The 17,975-nt window shown below is 33.0% G+C and overlaps 3 protein-coding genes across 5 annotated transcripts; 2 read left to right on the forward strand and 1 right to left on the reverse strand.

Annotated features, from left to right (window-relative positions):
* Window positions 1–1,737: 1,737 nt before the first annotated feature.
* Window positions 1,738–3,589, forward strand: LOC25498919 (cytochrome c-2). Its single transcript, XM_013593929.3, has 3 exons — window positions 1,738–1,944; window positions 2,823–2,956; window positions 3,209–3,589. Exons 1-3 carry the CDS (start codon window positions 1,836–1,838, stop codon window positions 3,287–3,289), a joined length of 324 nt encoding a protein of 107 aa, XP_013449383.1. The 5' UTR covers window positions 1,738–1,835; the 3' UTR covers window positions 3,290–3,589.
* A 1,554-nt stretch (window positions 3,590–5,143) lies between these two features.
* On the forward strand, window positions 5,144–7,426 carry LOC25498920 (cytochrome c). Its single transcript, XM_013593930.3, has 3 exons — window positions 5,144–5,336; window positions 6,684–6,817; window positions 7,067–7,426. Exons 1-3 carry the CDS (start codon window positions 5,225–5,227, stop codon window positions 7,163–7,165), a joined length of 345 nt encoding a protein of 114 aa, XP_013449384.1. The 5' UTR covers window positions 5,144–5,224; the 3' UTR covers window positions 7,166–7,426.
* Window positions 7,427–10,481: 3,055 nt separating this feature from the next.
* On the reverse strand, window positions 10,482–14,042 carry LOC11428918 (probably inactive leucine-rich repeat receptor-like protein kinase At5g48380). Of its 3 annotated transcripts, none has more exons than XM_024769367.2 (3): window positions 13,858–14,042; window positions 12,505–13,462; window positions 10,482–11,716 (listed from the first exon to the last, which is right to left on the reverse strand). In XM_024769367.2, the coding sequence occupies exons 2-3, from the start codon at window positions 13,342–13,344 to the stop codon at window positions 10,709–10,711; spliced, it is 1,848 nt and encodes a 615-aa protein (XP_024625135.1). In that variant the 5' UTR covers window positions 13,345–13,462; window positions 13,858–14,042; the 3' UTR covers window positions 10,482–10,708. The 3 variants fall into 3 exon arrangements, with proteins under 3 accessions (XP_024625135.1, XP_003624238.1, XP_024625136.1); XM_003624190.4 differs by having other exon boundaries at window positions 12,505–13,468; XM_024769368.2 differs by having other exon boundaries at window positions 12,505–13,468; window positions 13,780–14,042.
* Window positions 14,043–17,975: the final 3,933 nt, after the last annotated feature.

Here is a 17,975-nt window from a genome sequence, read left to right on the forward strand (position 1 = left end):
GAAAAACGTTAGGGTTTGTATTATTCATCTTCTTTCTTCTCTTTCCATCCTCTTCTTCATGATCTTCATCATCAACAACACACCAACCCATATTTTTTTTTTCTTTTCATCATCTTCAACAAATATATAAACATAATCAATTTCATAACTTAATCAATAACCAATTTTTTCATTCATAAACATCTCTTTCAATCTCCCTAAAGCAAATCAACCAAAATCTTCATATCTATTTCCTAATTTTTTTTTTCCAGATTCAATAACAATGGGAAAATCAACCAAAATCTTCAAAACATCCACAACAACTACAACTAGCAGTTGAAAAAATCCAGCAATAAAAACCCAAAAATTAATTATCAAGAAAAGTGACTTTGGTGCTAAATCCAATTTGGTTAACTAGCACAACACCCAATTGAATCCAAGGTTGAAGAACAACACCAATTTTCAATTTTTTCTGAGGTAGATTGAGTGTTGTTGGTGTTTTTGAGATGATGAATTTGAGTTTTTAAATGTTTTATATTTTAGGTTTGAATAGGAATGAAGGTGTTGAAGATGATTTGATTTTGTTTGGAGATTTGTCTTTTTTTTCTTTGTTGTTGTTGCTGCTTATTGGGTTGTTGTTATTGTTTGCTCTTGTTGTTGGTGTTGTTCTTTTTTTCTTTTTCTTTTTCATGAAAGTTTTGTTAGTGGTGTTCTGATTTTCCAGAAAATGGGGGAAGAAGATGAAGAATTTAAGTGGAGAAGATGAAGAAAATAAATTAAGTTTTTCAACCAATGCCAAAATGACACGTGGATAGCAGTTAACGTTTTTTTGATTAAAACTAACGGAAGGGACCAAAACATGTAACGGAGATAAAGATAAAGTACCAAAACAATCTTTTTTTTACTTAAGGGACCAAAGTGATACCAAATAATAACTTAAGGGACGAAAAAAGCAATTAAGCCTTTAGAATACAAACCCATGGATTTGGCCAAAAAGATAGGATTTTTTTTTTGGGTTTTCTTATAACCCGGATCATGATAAGATATAAGCTCGACATCTATTTTGACAGCTCTAGAACTAGGTAAGCAAAATCGTTTTTTTATTTTGGGTGAACAAAAATTAGAATAATTTTTTTTTGAAAGAAAAAATTAGAATAATTAGTAAGTTATTATATTAAACCAACATATTAAATTAAAAATAAATGTAGTTAATTAATTAATTACTTTATAGAGTAATAGGTTATTTATTTGATTTAATAAAAAAAATCAAACTAATTTGGATAGAAAAAAGTTTATATCGGGTTTTGAGTTTAAGGACATTTTTTACCTTAAAGAATAAAAGAATCGTAACATTTCTCTTCTCGCCATAGAATATACTTCTCTCTATAATCTCTATCTCCTATTTCATTATTTATTTCTCTCGTCACTATAGAAGATACTTCTCTCTATCTCTTATTTCATTATTTATTTTTAAGTTAAACGAAATGATAAATAATCATAAAAACTCACGCACATAAGTGAAGTGATTAAGGTTCTTACCTCAATCATGCCTTTCAATTTAATAATTTTGACATTTTTATCGGTTGAACGGGTATACATAAATCATATATCTTTCTACATTAAATTTACTCACTTATTTTTCACTTATTTGTATCTTCTCAGACTCTTTTACTCACCTCTCTCTAGATTTCTTCTCACAACCAAACACAAAGGATTTTGGCAGGCTATCCTTATCCGATTTCTGTGGCTCCAGAAATGAGCTGCTGGTTTTCAATAAATTATGGGTCCTCCATAAGTCCACATAGCATTTATCAATTGAATTTTTTTTCCTTACACTCTACTTGCTTTTCTCTCAAATGGAGTTGTTCGAACCGACACTTCCCAGAAACCGCGCTGCTGGCGAGAAGATCTTCAGGAGTGACTGTGCTCAATGCCACAGCAACATAGGAGCCGTTCACAAACAAGGTTTAATATTAATATTCTTTTCTGCCTAAATAAACTCTCATATTTACATATCCTGTACTACTTTTTGGTTCAATTTTTTGCTACTCTTATTTGATACGTTACCTCTCCAACAAGTAATCACTATTATGTTTTTTAAGATTGATTTGCTTGGCTTGTTTGTTTATGTATATAACAAATTTCTGATGTTAGCTTGATATTCATAAGTCTGAAGCTTTTCTTTACGTCCATAAGTATGAAGCTAATGATACTTAATTATATATTTTTCTTCTAATCGTTTCTAATTAGAATATTTGATCCCGAGTAGCAGTGGCAGATCCATACCTTACCCTAGGAGTTCAAACTTTTGAGTTCTTGGACGTTTTGGACTAGAGGTGGAAAAATAAAACTTAGGAGTTCAAAATACGAAATATGTAAAGGTGTTTTTTTAAGTTTTAGGGAGTTTAGTTGAATGTATCATCAATGTATCCTCATGGCTTATGCCATTTGAATCCTCTATGAGACAAATTCTCGAGTCAAAAGTGGGATATACAATACAAGTACTTATTAATGAGTCCGTCGATTTCAAGGGTCACTTACCGATTCACGCATCAAGCCCAAAGAGTGTCGTTGGGCGTGACGACTGATTCACGCACCAAAGCCCAAAGAGTGTTGGGCGTGACGGGGTGTATTAGGAAAAACTCATGTCCCACATCGGATAGATAAGACTCTTGATAATAATTTATATAGAGGAGACGATCCTCACCTAATGAATTGGTTTTTAAGGATGAGTTAGGCATCCAATTTCATTACTTATTTCCTATTTCCTATGAACAATGTCATTAGTTGCAGTTTCATGTGCTACTGGTTGAAATGTTCGTTTTTTCTGTTGTCAACCTTAGGACCCAATCTGAATGGTTTGTTTGGAAGTCAATCTGGTACAACTCCTGAATATTCATATTGTGTTGCTAACAAGAACATGTCTATGAATTGGGAGGAAAAGATCATGGATGATTACTTGCTTAACCCCAATAAGGTACAAGACATTGATTGGCATTTCCATGTTTCTTTTTAGATCATATACAAAATATCTATATCAAATGGTTATTAGTAACCACTTGATGCTTCTTTGTATAATATTATCATTCTAACCTTTGTTGTTTTCTAATATGAATAGGCTCTTGTTCTATTAATTTATTATGATTGATTATACTGAGAGGTAACATTGAAAGCTTATTTCGATTAAATACATCACTGATTTGTGTATTATTTTTTTATTCTTATGTAGTATATCCTCGATACGAAGATGGTATTTCCTGCTCTTAAGAAGCCCCAGGAACGTGTTGATCTTATTGCATATCTGAAATAGGATGCTTGAAAATGATTGAAGTTATGTATCATATGTAGTATACTTTTGGAGTTCTGGATATTTAATTATCTGGAAATTTGATCTTGCGTTGTAATTAGCAATTTAGCACTCTATATTGGCAAATAAAGCAGACATTATAAGTTTCCAATGTTATTTTGTTCCTTTTGCATTGCTTTAAGGTTGTGTATATTGATAGGACTTATGTTGAACACATTAGTTGTTCGACTTATGTTCTAATACATTAGTTTTTTGAGTGTTGAAACACTCTTATCAAATCAAATTTACTTAAGTGAGAGCATAGTTTGGTTATTTGTACGATGAGTAAATTCACTAGTCTTGTAATTTCTTACTTTGGTTTGCTGAAATGAATGCATATATAGGATGCAATTGAAGTCAAATGGTCAAGTTGCTAATATTTTTCAGAAACTCAACCTAAAGAAAGGTTTGATTTTAAACAAGAGCAGTAATATTTGTAAATCTCTTTCTTACAACTTTCATGACAACTTTGTTTTTCTCTCCTATGATTGGTCAAAAACAATAAAGAGAGAAAAATGAAGAGAGAGAGAATAAATACATAATGTGAGTATGAGAGATAAAGTTGTCAAAAAGTTGTTAAAATAGTTGTACAAATATCATTTCTCTCTAAATAAATGCAGCCAAGGTAATGGTGTTCATCCCTAGAGTATTGTACTATAAATCTATATAAGATGAGTGTTAGAAACATTCTTTTTTAACATCAACTTTTTTTTTTAGGATAATTAACGCGAGCTTCACCATTGTATATCAGACTCGTTTTTAAAATGAGACATACATTAATTTTTTTGTTGCAAATCAATATCTTTTGCACATAATTGTAAAGATTAATCTCTCAAATTGAATAAGATCGTAATTGTTGACAATGCTCCCTCAAGAAATCTAACATTGTTGCATTTCTAGGTTTAGATTCTAACTTAGGATACATGGTTGTTGTTCTGGACCGGCCAAAAGGACCTTTGAACCATTTACTTAGGCCCAATACAATTCAAAGCCCAAACATCACGTTTGACGAAGTTACTTGCGACACACCCCTTCCACACAAGGGGGTGCACGGAGCGAAAGGGACTGGTTCAAACGAACACAACGTCTCTCTACACGTTCCCGCAATAAACTCTTTGGCAGTTACACTTTCCACGATTTCGTAACCGCCAGAGCCAGGTGTGCCATTACAACGGCTCTGCAGCACTCCACCTCTATAAATAGGGGACTCACAGCAGTCCCCAAGGTAGAATCTATCTCTTCCTCTAAACCCTCACTCTTTTATCTCTACTTACTTGAGCGTCGGAGTGCCTGTAGGTACACACCCCCATCCGCTCCAAGAAGCATTTTGGCGCATTTCACCACCACTAAAACCACCGCATTCGAAGCATCGACAGTCACCTTCTGATCATGTACGATCAGTTGTGATGGAAGAGATCTCTTACGGTGCATTCAAATGCTTTTGAGGTGACACATTAGTTTAATTAAATATTGATTTAAAGAAATAGTAAACAAGCTTTCTATCTAAAATATTAGCAAGAATGAAATTCGTCTTTCTTTTCTTTTCAAGTAATTTAGTGTTTAGAAATTCACTCTTTAAAATGAATAAGCGATTATTGTAGGATTCAAATCTTATCAAGTACACTACATTGTCTATGCCAATTAAATTAAGGCTAACGAGATCTGAATGAAATGCGTTTTGTTGTAAAAAAAAAAATAATAATAATTGTTTTAATGAATTAGAATAAAAGAATAATAAAAAATGAAAAAGTGATTTCGGTGGCCCAAAATGGCGGTGTAGCTTTCCTATAACTTTCGGGTCATACATAAAGTCCACATAGCGTAGCGCATATTCTCATTTCATTCACTTTCCTATACAATTCTTTCGCAACACGCTGCTCGTTTGCAGAACTTTCTCAAATGGCGTCCTTCGATGAAGCTCCTCCCGGAAACCCCGCCGCCGGCGAGAAGATCTTCAGAACCAAGTGCGCTCAGTGCCACACCGTCGACAAAGGCGCCGGCCACAAACAAGGTTTACTATTCTTCTTTTTTTCCCCTTAAAACTCTCAGATCCGCACTTTTTGTGTTGTTTTTTCGTTTACTCCTTCGTTTTTTTTTTCATCTTTTATTTTATATGTTACTTCTTTAACCTAAATCACTATTAAGTTTTTTCTATGATTGATGTGCTTTGATTGTTCAAGATCTTGTTAGGGTTTATGAATTCTATTATGCGGTTTAATTTGTGTTTGTGATTCTATTATGACTAATTAATTTGTGATGTTAGCTTTACTAATTTCAGTTATGTCCGATCCAACTTACATGAGTATGAAGCTTGAAGCTAATGATATTTGTTTATATTTTTTTTAATGAATAAACCATCAATTTAGTTCTTGAACTATATGAAATCGGTCAATTGAGTCCTTAAAGTATACGACAATTCGTCTGGTTGATCTGTGAATATCTTAATAGTAGAGATTAAACAGCGTTTTTAATCACTGATTGTGGATAATAGAATTTTGCTCAAACTCAGCTGTGTTACAGAATAGCGGCTTTTTGGCAACACTCTGCTAAATAGTGGATTGCAAAACAATAGAGACATTATAGCTGCTATTTGACAATACTGAGATCAAAATGACAAATTTTATATACCTCAGAGATTATTTTTATTGTATTTGCATAGTTTAGGGACTTAATCGATGGTTTATTTATTTTTTTTAAATATATTGTAAGACAGTATTTTATTTTTATGAAAATGTTTTGTATTACTTGGTATGTTCGGAATGTTTGGTTCAAACGTGACAAGTAGAGGTTTCTGGTGAGATATTCGTTTTGTTTGAGATGAGAGGGTAAACAACCCATTTTGGTTTGCTTCACTAGGGGAGAGCAGTGATTTTGATCAAGCGAAAGTGTTAATTTACTTTTTACTGCTTTTTTAACAGTTTTTTTTATGTATTTATTGTAAGGTTTTTGTGAACGCATTCAAAACTTTATGAACTCATATTCTCTACTCTCCATATCACCCCAAAGTTATTTCAAAAATTGAATTTCTTAAATTTATATTTTATAAAGATTTATTGAATGAATTGTGATTATGATTAGAAAGTTGTTGTCTCAAACTAATAAATTCAATTTGATATTCCTTGTTTTTGAGCTGAGTCGGTTGAATGAACAGAACTCAAGGAATTATTATTTATGCCGTTTAATATTTTTCATATATGATTAGTATAGCATACCTTTTCCATTATGCTGCTGCTAATATCTGATCATAGTCTAAGCCGTTGTGTCAATGGTTTCATTTTCTTGTGTCCTCTCCTTGAATAATGTCATTATGTAATATTCTAAAGATAATCATGTTTGCTTTATTTGTTGCCAACCTTAGGACCCAATCTGAACGGTTTGTTTGGAAGGCAATCTGGGACAACTCCTGGATATTCCTATTCTGCGGCCAACAAGAACAAGGCTGTGGATTGGGAGGAAAAGACCTTGTATGATTACTTGCTGAACCCCAAGAAGGTACAACACATTGATTGGTATTTCAGTATTTATTTCTAGATTGCATAAAAAATGTCTATATCAAATGGTTATTTATTATCATTTGATGCTTCTTTGTACAATATCATCTTACATTTAGTGTTTTCTACAATTAGTAGGAGGTTATGCTGTTAATTTATTATGGTTATATTGATGATAGGCAGCCTTGAAAGGCTGTTTCAACTTTCAACCAAGTATTTTACTGATGTGTATTCTTTTATCCTTATGCAGTACATCCCAGGGACAAAGATGGTTTTTCCTGGTCTTAAGAAGCCTCAAGAACGTGCTGATCTTATTGCATATCTGAAAGATGCCACTTCAAAAGAATAGAATTTACATACATTCTTATGCAGTATGCTTTTCAAACCTGGAGTTATAATTTTCGTACATTTGATTATGTGGTGCAATAGCCACTTTTCTTGGCAAATAAAGCAAACTTGATTAGTTTGCAGTGCTATTTTGTTCCTTTTGCATTGCATTGCTTCTTGAGGGTGCGTATATTGGCTAGACTAATATTTGAACACATTGGTTGTTGAAAGTTGAAACATTCTTATCAAATTTTACTTACATCGAAGCATATTTTAGTCTTTATTTGTTTTGTTAGTTGATTCACCAGTCTTGTGATTTTGTTTACTTCAATTTTGCTTAAACGAATGCAATAGATGCTAGTTCTTTCCTCCTAATTTCTCAAATTGGAGTTCTTTGTATGTGGATTGAGAGGAGGATAGGTTGAATTTGCTTGTGCTCAAACAGTTTGTCTTTCTGTTGTCATGTTATGTAGGAGTAGGATTGAAATGAAATAGAATTTATGTTTGTTTAAACTGACAATCTGGATTGAGAGATCTTCAGTTTTTTAGGTGTCAAACATGGCTCCGTTTAATACACTGAGCAATCAATTTTTTAATAGCACAAAACCATCTTTTTATGCAAAATTTTGACTTGTGTTACTTAACACGCAAGAGCACAAGTTGGCAAAACCTGGTTTATTTATTTATTGACAAGTGAACATAATATTTTTTTTTGGTACAAGAACATAATATAATTTTCTACCGTTTTCTTTTTTTTGGAGTTATGTTTCTTTAATTCTCTTCGTGCCTTTCAGCACTCACATTTAACCATTTTCTCAATAACACACATTTCATTTCAAAGTAATATATATATTTGTATGAATTTTATCAATAGTTTGTCTAACATATGCAATATTACACCTTAACTCTATCTCCTATAATTTATTTAATAAAAGATAACGGAAGATAAGTAAAATTATTGAAAAACTTAAATCATAACTACTAAAAAGAAAGGTTTGATAGACATGTTTGTCAGTGTGAAATATATTATTTAGTTTACCCTAATTGAATGTCGTGTTTTTCATGTGCCCTGTAAGAGTGAAGTGATGTGGTAAAACTATAGTCTGATTGGAGATCATAGTAAAATTACAATTTTACATTGTAAGAGTATATCCTTTGAATCTTAAAAGAAATGAGATAAACGATCGATCATTTTTATAAGATAATAAATGAGTCAACAAAAGTTGATGTATTTAATCTTTATAATAAATTAAATACATCAATTTTGGTTGACATATTTATCTCTTATAAGAAAATTAGTTCGAGTAGTAGTTACACGTAAACAAACAATTCACTTTGAACAAATGTAGTTCATAATTGACAGCATGGTTTCTTTTGTGTAGACCTGAAACGTCGTCCCTTTTGTCGGACCAAAGAAATAAAACTTTGACAATTACTTCAACACTGTTAACGGTTGTATCTGTCGTGGATTTGTGATTCTTTGTTTTAATGTTGTGCTAGTACAATTATCTGCAAATTCAAAATATCACTGTCCTTCCTTTTTATGTCAATTAATTCATTCACCATGATTAGAACGTCATTTTTATTCCAAACGAATCACTGGTAGTGTGCCCTCGTTTCAAAATCACTGTCCTTAAGGTTGAATCATTCAAGAGCATTCAAATATATCAAGTTTGATCGATATTTATAATAATCTTATTATCACGATATATGTGTTTGTTTACCGGGAAATTGATCATCGGTACTATCCTAATTTTATCTTCAGCAAAATTTGATCATCAGAACCCTCCTTTGTTTGCGAGACAGGAAAATGTGATTCAAGAACTGCTAGAGAGACTGATTCAATTCCATACAGAAACGAGTGTTTCTTTTTATTTTACTTTCATTGTAATATCAACAAATTATAAAGTTATGTTTACTTGTATCATTTAACCCAAAAAAATTAAATAAATAATCTCTCGGAAAAATCGTTTAAGTCACATTACGTACAAATAGAAGTTGTCTTGAAAATATAAGCTGTCACATTTTATCATGTAATGATTACACTGCTTTTTATTAAAAATTTACTTTGTTTAGCTGGTTAACCAATGTCTCTCCAATAAACAAAAGCACGGTCTAACAACCACTTACACTTAAAAAAACAACCCATAGAATAAGTGACCAACCTCATTTTTAGTCAATGTAGGACTAACACCAGTGAGTTCCAAGTTCCAACAGATACATAGTATTTAGCATACTTGGTTCTTTTAATTTCCAAGTGTTGCAGTATTTTATGTATCTGTACTTTAGCGAGATAAAAAGTGACCATGAATGCACAAGAGTACACACTCTACATGAACATCCACCCACCAAAACACATGAATTGTAGAAGCAACAAAATATATACTAAATGCAAACTTTCAACATTGATAACATAATATAAAATGGCTATTTCTACTGTACACCAGCAACATAAGTTGTGCACCAAGAACATTTTTTTTCCACCATTAGATGAACAATCCCACCAGATTTGATGCTACACCCTCTCCATCAAATCTTTCCATCTTCCTTTCAACCAATCTCAGTTGCAAGGCAAGATTCTTTCAAGGATGAGAGAAGCTTTACTACTATCTCTTCTCTTATTTTTTCCAAAAATCACAATCTTATTTTTTTGACTGGACATAAAGCACAATTATTGTTTTATACTCAAATCCCTTAAACACTCATGAAGCGGTATATATATTCATTATTACATAATCCTAAAGTGATTAGGTAACAAAAAGAAGAGATACATAAAGAATATACAATTAAAATTGCAAAAGATAGTCGTCTATCACCATCTTAGACAAATGAATTAAACAATAATATCAAATTAATTTTTACTTTGGCCCTTATTAATGCCAGTGCTTACGATTGTGAAGGTTGTTGGCAGTACTGATAGGAGTAGTAGTGGGGCTGATCACTTGCTCCAAGAACTGATCAGCTGTAAGTGATCAGAACAGGATTTGGTTCTGCTGCGAAAGGATCCGTTGAAGGAGGTTTTTGATCAAGGAAGGGGAGAGCGAGCGTGGGGAACTAGAAGAGCATGGAGTAGATTTGGTGTGGTGGGTGTAACATTACATATGGTGAGACTAATGATCTAATGGTAAAAGAAACTTATGTATGGTACACGACCTATGTCACTTGTGCACGTTAGAATTAGCCATGTAAAATGAAATAGAGCAACCAGAAGAATTACAATTTAGCATGATAACCCTCCTATGGTTTGTTGTAATTTTTCTCACAATGGATCAGTTGGTTTGCACTTTTTAAACCAAAGGGAGGCAAAAGCAATAATAAGAGTAATTTGCAACATAACATGATGAATTTCCACCAACATAACAATAACAATCAAACAACATACAAGACAGAGATGAATTTCCAGGATATCATGATGTTTCAATATTGATGGCACACAACTGCATTTAGACCATAACATTTATATTATAACGCATTAAAATTATAAAACTTATTTCAGAATCACAAAGGAAGAGATACTTACAAATTAAAATTTAACTGCATACCCTATTATATCTCAAATACCTTATCAATTATGTCCCTCTCGCGCTACGATAAGTTCTTCCAACTTACCAGCATCACCATTATCTGTAAGTATCATTATCTCATCCTCAGTTATGAAATTATATCTACTCCCAATGTCTCTTAGAAACTGGTAGACTTCAAACATAGTAGGCCTCTCCTTTGGAGTTGATGAAACACAGTTACATGCAACCTTTAGAAACTGAAAAAGTTCATGATCAACGCCTTTTCCAACTAGTGATTCATCGATAGCGTCTTTTAGTTTAGAGTTGACAGAGAGCTGCATAATCCATTCTACCAAATTTCCTTTAAAAGTTTCTGGAGCTTTTGCTATATGCGTAGGTCTTTCACCTGTTACCAACTCAAGAAGCACAGTTCCGAAGCTATAAACATCCCCTTTAGGTGTAGCCACCAAAGTTGTTGTATACTCAGGAGCAACATAACCTAAATCACCAAACTCACCATTTACAAAAGTACTCAAATGGGTATCGATTGGGTTCATCAATCTTGCAAGGCCAAAATCAGAAATTTTGGGCTCGAAATCTACATCCAACAAAATGCACTTTGAGCTTATGTTTCGGTGGATGATACGAGGATTGCAGTTGTGATGAAGCCATGCGAATCCTTTGGCTGCTCCAATTGCGATTTTGAGTCTTACAGACCACTCCATAGTGCACTCGCCAGCATCAGGGTGTAGTTTGTCATGAAGAGTACCATTTGGCATATTTTTATAGACCAAAAGCCTCTCCTTTTTGGCCAGGCAAAAACCTAAGAGAGGAACCAAGTTACGATGTCGCACTGTTCCTAGTGTGGCCATCTCAGCCGTAAATTCTTGCTCCGAGTGTTGAGATTCCAGTAATCTCTTAACCATGAGTGATGTGCCGTCGTCAAGGACAGCTTTGTAAACAGTTCCAGATCTTCCAGTCCCAATAACATTGCTTTTACTGAAGTTATTAGTCGCCTTCATGAGATCACTCAAGTTCATTTTTGAAATTGACTTCTCAAACATTGAAACCTGATGTGAAGTCCAACACAATTAGCCTTAATATATACAAAAATTAATGCTGTCTATATCTATATGAGAAATTAAACTGTCAGAAACTATTGCCTTCTTTTCTAATGTCTCGTGAAGAAATGCATCTTAAATGTGTTGGGCCCAGAAAATGTACTGGCTTCCTATATTTGATACAACAGTAAGACTTTTTCAAAATTAATATAATCAACAATATTAAGATATATTATGTTTTAAAATACATTACAATTGAAAGAGTAAATATCCAAATTGGTCCTTGAAATTGTAGGACTGTCACATTATCAATATTGCAAAATGAACATTGAAATTGCAAAATTTAAATCATATTCATCCCTCCATTCGTGTTTCAGGGACTAGATCGACATTAAGTTGGTATTATCGGGGATGAATTTGAAACGAAGTGAATAATGTTAGGGATGCATTTGATATCATATCCAGATAAAGGAACAAACTTCATTAATTTTTTGCAATTCCTTCTTAAAAAAAACATATATTTTGCAATTCCAAGGATCACTTCGGAATTTTGATAATATGGGGGACTAGGTTAATGCAATAGTATAAAAAAATATATAACACAACAAAATGTTATCCAAAAAATGCCTTTCTACTTGAAGGTGTTTTCCATAATTGAATACTTTCGAAAGAAAAAATCTATGTAAGAAGAAAAAAGAATATATGCTCTATGGATAATATAATCCAATATGTAATAAGAACTAATACTACTTTTCATCTATCTAAGAACATACAAGCCATGCATCAATTTAGCTTACCTTTATTTTCTTGGTTCCCTTAAGAATTCTCGCCCATTTATTTCCTTCAGGATCTTCTTCCTTTTTCCTGTGAGAAACACTGCGTACAAAGAAGAGCAATCCAACGCCTACTCCTAATGCTGCAAGAGTCGCACCACCAACAGCTGCTCCAGCTATAACTGCAGTGTTAGTCTTCGAAGACTTGCTGCAAGCCTCTAAAGGAGCTCCGCAGAGTCCCGAATTATTTGCAAAACTATCTGCCGTAACTATACCTTGTTTAATAAAAGTTGGAACTTGTCCTGACAAAAGATTGTTGGAAACACTAAACGTCTTAAGCCGCGTGAGTCCACCAAATTCTAGAGGAATTTGACCGGTGAGTTGGTTTTGGTCAAGTTTAATACTATTAAGATAGGTACAATTAGCAAGCGAGACAGGGATCTCTCCAGTGAAATCATTTGAAGATAGATCAAGAGTGGTCACAAAGCCAATAAGGGTAGATACATCGGCCGGAATTGATTTAGAGAGGCTGTTCAACGAAAAATCTAATCCAGTTAAGCTCGAGCAATTTTGAATACCGCGAGGAAACTCGCCCTTAAGTCCCATATTGGAAAGTTTGAGATTCAAAACCCTATTTTCATCAGGATGCCAACATTCAACACCAGTGAACTTGCAAATAGACCCTTCAGTTTTGTTGTTGAAATCCCAATTCTGCAAATAATTGTTTGGGTCTTTAAGTGATTCTTTTACCCTTTTTAAGCATAAGATGTCAGTCTCGGTACCGTAGGTAATGCCACAACTAATAACTAGCAGTGAGAAACTAACAATGATAGGAGTACTGAAAATTCTGCTACTCAAAACCATCTTCACCAAGATCTCAAACACACAAAAAAAAGCTAAGAACAAATTATCCAGGTACACTTCACTCAGATTGGTATCTAATGAAATCTGCAGCACAAACTATAGAGTCCATAGCATAGCACTGTTCCTAAAACAAAATTCAATAAACAACATCAACTCAATTCAGCACTTCACTATACCAACTAAATCAACAACCAAGTAAGCCATAAACAAAAAGGAACAATAAAAGCAACAATTTTTTTTTCCTTTAAGACCAAAATACACTGTTCACACCATAAAGGCAAAAACTATACTATACAGATGAAAATAAACAATAAAAAAACAATTTTTTTAGAAACCCAGTAAAGTTTGAATATGCAAGCATCAATATAAGCAAAAATTGAAGAAACACAGATTCAAAATAACATGAATTTTGCATATGAGTATTCAAATACACACCTTGGTTACTAAAAAACCCAATTAAGGAAACAAAAGTGTATGAAACAAAAAAAGAGTTGTGAAGAAGAAGGAAAATACCAAGTGAGTCAAAGAAAGAAGATGGGAATGGATTGGAGTTTTCCACAAGGTGAGGTGATGAGAGACAAGACAAGAGACCGGGAAGGGAAGACTTGGAACAGGTTTATTTGACTATGTTACACGCTTTTGATGAAAATCAGGGGCCACTATTGTCCTCCTAACCAAACAAACTGACTGTTGTTATCAACTTTTCTTTTACATTTAACTTTAACTAAAGGAAGTCCTTTATTAATTATCAAAAACATGTGATTGTGTTTTGGTCTTTCGATGTATAACAATAATCCACAATAATCATTTAATACAGATTTAAATATGTAAATTGTCTATGCAATTTAGTGTTTTTAATTTTCGTTTCTGTATCTTTTTCTCTATCTCTCTAGCCTGCCAAAGTGCATCTTCTTTGATATGATGCACAAAAATGAAAATAAATAAAAATACATGTTATCACCAGTTTATAGGGTTTGTGTGAGATTATGACATTCACCCCAATTGTTCTATTTAATATTATTATGGATCTGCCACAATAGTTTTGATTATTGCACATTTACCCCATGCATAATTAATCTTTTCTATTGTACAATTTATAACTTTAAATAATTAATAACTCAAAAAAAATTGTATTCCATTCTTCATTTCTGACTTCATATTTCAGTTCGTGAACCTCTAAATATCTTGGAGCTGTGTTCAATCTACTTCTGGGTATTAACCCTTCACTTCTAAAATCCAAGTCTTTAATCTTTATTTTTATCTTTCTTTGCAATTTTCAATTCATTACATGTTTTATGTGTTTCTTGCAATCGATTTCTGGGCATAAAGACAAACAAATGTTTAAAGCTAAATCTGGCTTCTAATGTAGCGAATAACTCAATTTTCAATTCATTACATGTTTTATATGTTTCTTAAAATGGGTTTCATGGAAGTTGGAATCAAAAAAATAAAGATTTATATGCAATTTTTTTTAAAGAATCCTAAAAAATAAAATTTGTGATTGACTTATGGATTTGCAAAATAAGTTTGTGACTCCTTCATGCCTTTTAATTTTGATCAAAACTACGTAAAATTCGTTAAATTTCATAGTGTACTAAAGGAGATCCGATCGGGTCGGGTCGGGGCAAGAAGATCTGTTTGACAGTATACTGCACTACACTTACATTTGTTATATTTTTGGAATTCGATTCTATTTAGTTATTATATATTATTACTGTTTTGAATTTTGAGCAGATAATAAATGATTTAATTCATTTAATTTTGGGTTTCGTAATAGAGCAAGTCTTACGCAGACACAAACCTAAATAAAATTTGTTGTACACTTACATATTGATTGTACTTGTTGCCGTTTAGGTCTCCGGAGCAGTGGTGGAGCCCTTCATGGGTTAGGGTGGGCCACGACCCATCTGAAAAAATTAAAAAATTAACGATCATAGATCTACTTTGCAAAATTTTATACAATTTTGTGTAGGTTTTGGTTTCGGTTAATCCAAATTTCCGTAAAGTGGTGCAATGGTCCACCCAAAAAATTTAAATAATTCAATTATAGGTCTATTTTGCGAGTCTTTAAACAATTTTTCAACGGTTATAGTTTTCCGTGATTTCAAAAGTGGCATACATGATTTTTGTGATGCTTATATTTAGCATATTTTCATGTCAACTGAAAATTTTCTCAGTTAACAGTCGTAACGTACAAAAAAAGGTTTCATAATTTATAGTAGTTGTTAAATATGTAATTGTTTAAATATCCACCTTAATTTTTTAGTCAAACTTCGTCATTTCAACTTTGTACTTAATGCGTCCTCGTGAGCTTAGCTCAGTTGATATAGACAATGCATAAAAATAACAAGGTACAGGGTTCGAACCCCGACCACCACAAAAAAAAAAAACTTTGTGCTTAATGCTTATTACTAATTTAATTTGTATTTATATATTATAATTAATTTTAATGGCCCACCAGAGGTTTTTTTTCTGACTCCACCACTGCTCCGGAGTAAACTATCCTAAGTTAACTAGTTTTCAAGGGCATAATTTGTCATATCAACTTACCTTCAAGAACCCTATCTGAAAAATTCAAGTTTATATATCTTTTTAGGTTTAAGAAGGTCATTTTGAACAGTTGGATTGATTGTACTTGTTGTCGTTCAGATGATAGAAACGTTTAGGTCCCGAAGTAAACTAGTTTCTAAGCTGGCTAGTTTCTAAGGGGATAGTTCGTCCGATCGACTTACCTCCATGAACCCAATACGAGAAATTCAAGTTTCTATATCCTTTTAGGTCTAAGAAGCTCATTTTGAACGTTGGGATTGATTGTACTTATTGTCGTTCATATGATAGGCACATTTAGATCCCCGAAGTAAACTAGTTCATAAGTTGACTAGTTTCAAAGGGGATAGTCGTCCGATCTACTTACCTCTGGGAACTCAATTTGAGAAAATCAAGTTTCTATATTCTATTAGGTCTAAGAAAGCCATTTTGAACGGTCGGATTGATTGTACTTGTTGTCATTCAAATTATAGGAACGTTTAGATCCCCGGGGTAAACTAGTTCCTAAGTTGACTAGTATTCGAGGGGATAGTTTATCCGATCGACTTACCTCCGGAACTCGATCTGAAAAATTCAAGTTTCCATATCCTTTTAGGTTTAAGAAGTTCATTTTGAACTGTCGGATTGATTGTACTTGTTGTTGTTCAGATGATAGGAACGTTTAGGTCCCTGGAGTAAATTAGTTCTTAAGTTGACTAGTTTATGTGGGAATAGTTCGTTTGATCGACTTACTTCCGGGAATCCGATCTGATAAATTCAAGTTTCTATATTCTTTTAGGTCTAAGAAGGTCATTTTGAACGGTCGGATTAATTGTACTTGTTGCCGTCTAGATGATAGCAACCTTCAGGTCCCGAAAGTAAACTAGTTCCTAAGTTAACGAGTTTTGAAGGGGATAGTTTGTCCGATCAACATACCTCCGAGAACCCGATCTGAGAAAATCTAGTTTCTATATCCTATTAGGTCTAAGAAGGCCATTTTGAACGGTCGGATTGATTGTACTTGTTGTGGTTCAGATTAAAGGCACATTTAGGTCCCCAAAGTAAACTAGTTCTTAAGTTGACTAGTATTCTATGGGATAGTTTGTCCGATCGACTTACTTCTTGGAACTCGATCTGAAAAATTCAAGTTTCTATATCCTTTTAGTTTTAAGAAGGTCATTTTGAACGGTCTGATTGGTTTTCCTTGCTGTCGTTCAAATTCTAGCCACGTTTAGGTCCTCGTAGTAAACTAGTTGCTAGGTCGACTAGTTTCTGAGATGATAATTCGTCGGATTGACTAACTTCCGGGAATCCGATCTGGAAATTCCAGTTCCAATATCCTTTTAGGTCTACTAAGGTCGTTTTCAATGGCCTGATTGATTTTATTTGAATTTGTAACAAGTTCTTTCTTAATAGTATCTCATTTGAAGCTCTTTTTGAATTTTCTTTAGATTCTATTTTTTTTCAAAAATTGTAACAAACAAATGCAATACTCCTATAGCAAACGGTTGTTAGTTTTCACTAAAAGAAAATAAAAAAACTCAATTTCACTAATCCACTTTTTTATGGTGAAATCACTTTCACTCAATTTCATCCTCCCTCTTCAATTAACCAAATTTCACTCGATTTCATTTTCCCTCTTCTTCCAAAATAACCAAATTTCATTTCCCTCTTAATTTATACGTGAGAAAAGGAGGACTGCTTGAGCACTAACTTTTTCAGTTTTCAGTTTTCATTTTCGAGAAATTCTAAAATGGTCACATGACCAAATAAAAAGTGTTTGGTCACACACACATAAAGAAATATTTTTTTAATAAGAAAGAGGAAATTGATAAAAAAATAATTAAATATTTTAAGAACCATCTTTTTATGTGTGTCCAAACACTATTAATTTAGTCTTCTGACCATAGAAGAATACATTTTCATTTCCCTCTTAGTTTTCATTTCCCTGATTTTATTTTCCTTTTTCCCTTCAAATTTGACTCAAATTCAAAATTGTCGCAAAGTACACATCTGCGACATTTACTGCGACCCTTATACCCAATTGTCGCAGGTTTTATTTATGCCAATATCTTCATGCGCGTTCTCAATTTCACTAAAATTCT

Source organism: Medicago truncatula, chromosome 7 (genome assembly GCF_003473485.1).
Source record: "Medicago truncatula cultivar Jemalong A17 chromosome 7, MtrunA17r5.0-ANR, whole genome shotgun sequence".
In the NCBI taxonomy this organism is placed as follows: Eukaryota; Viridiplantae; Streptophyta; class Magnoliopsida; order Fabales; family Fabaceae; genus Medicago; species Medicago truncatula.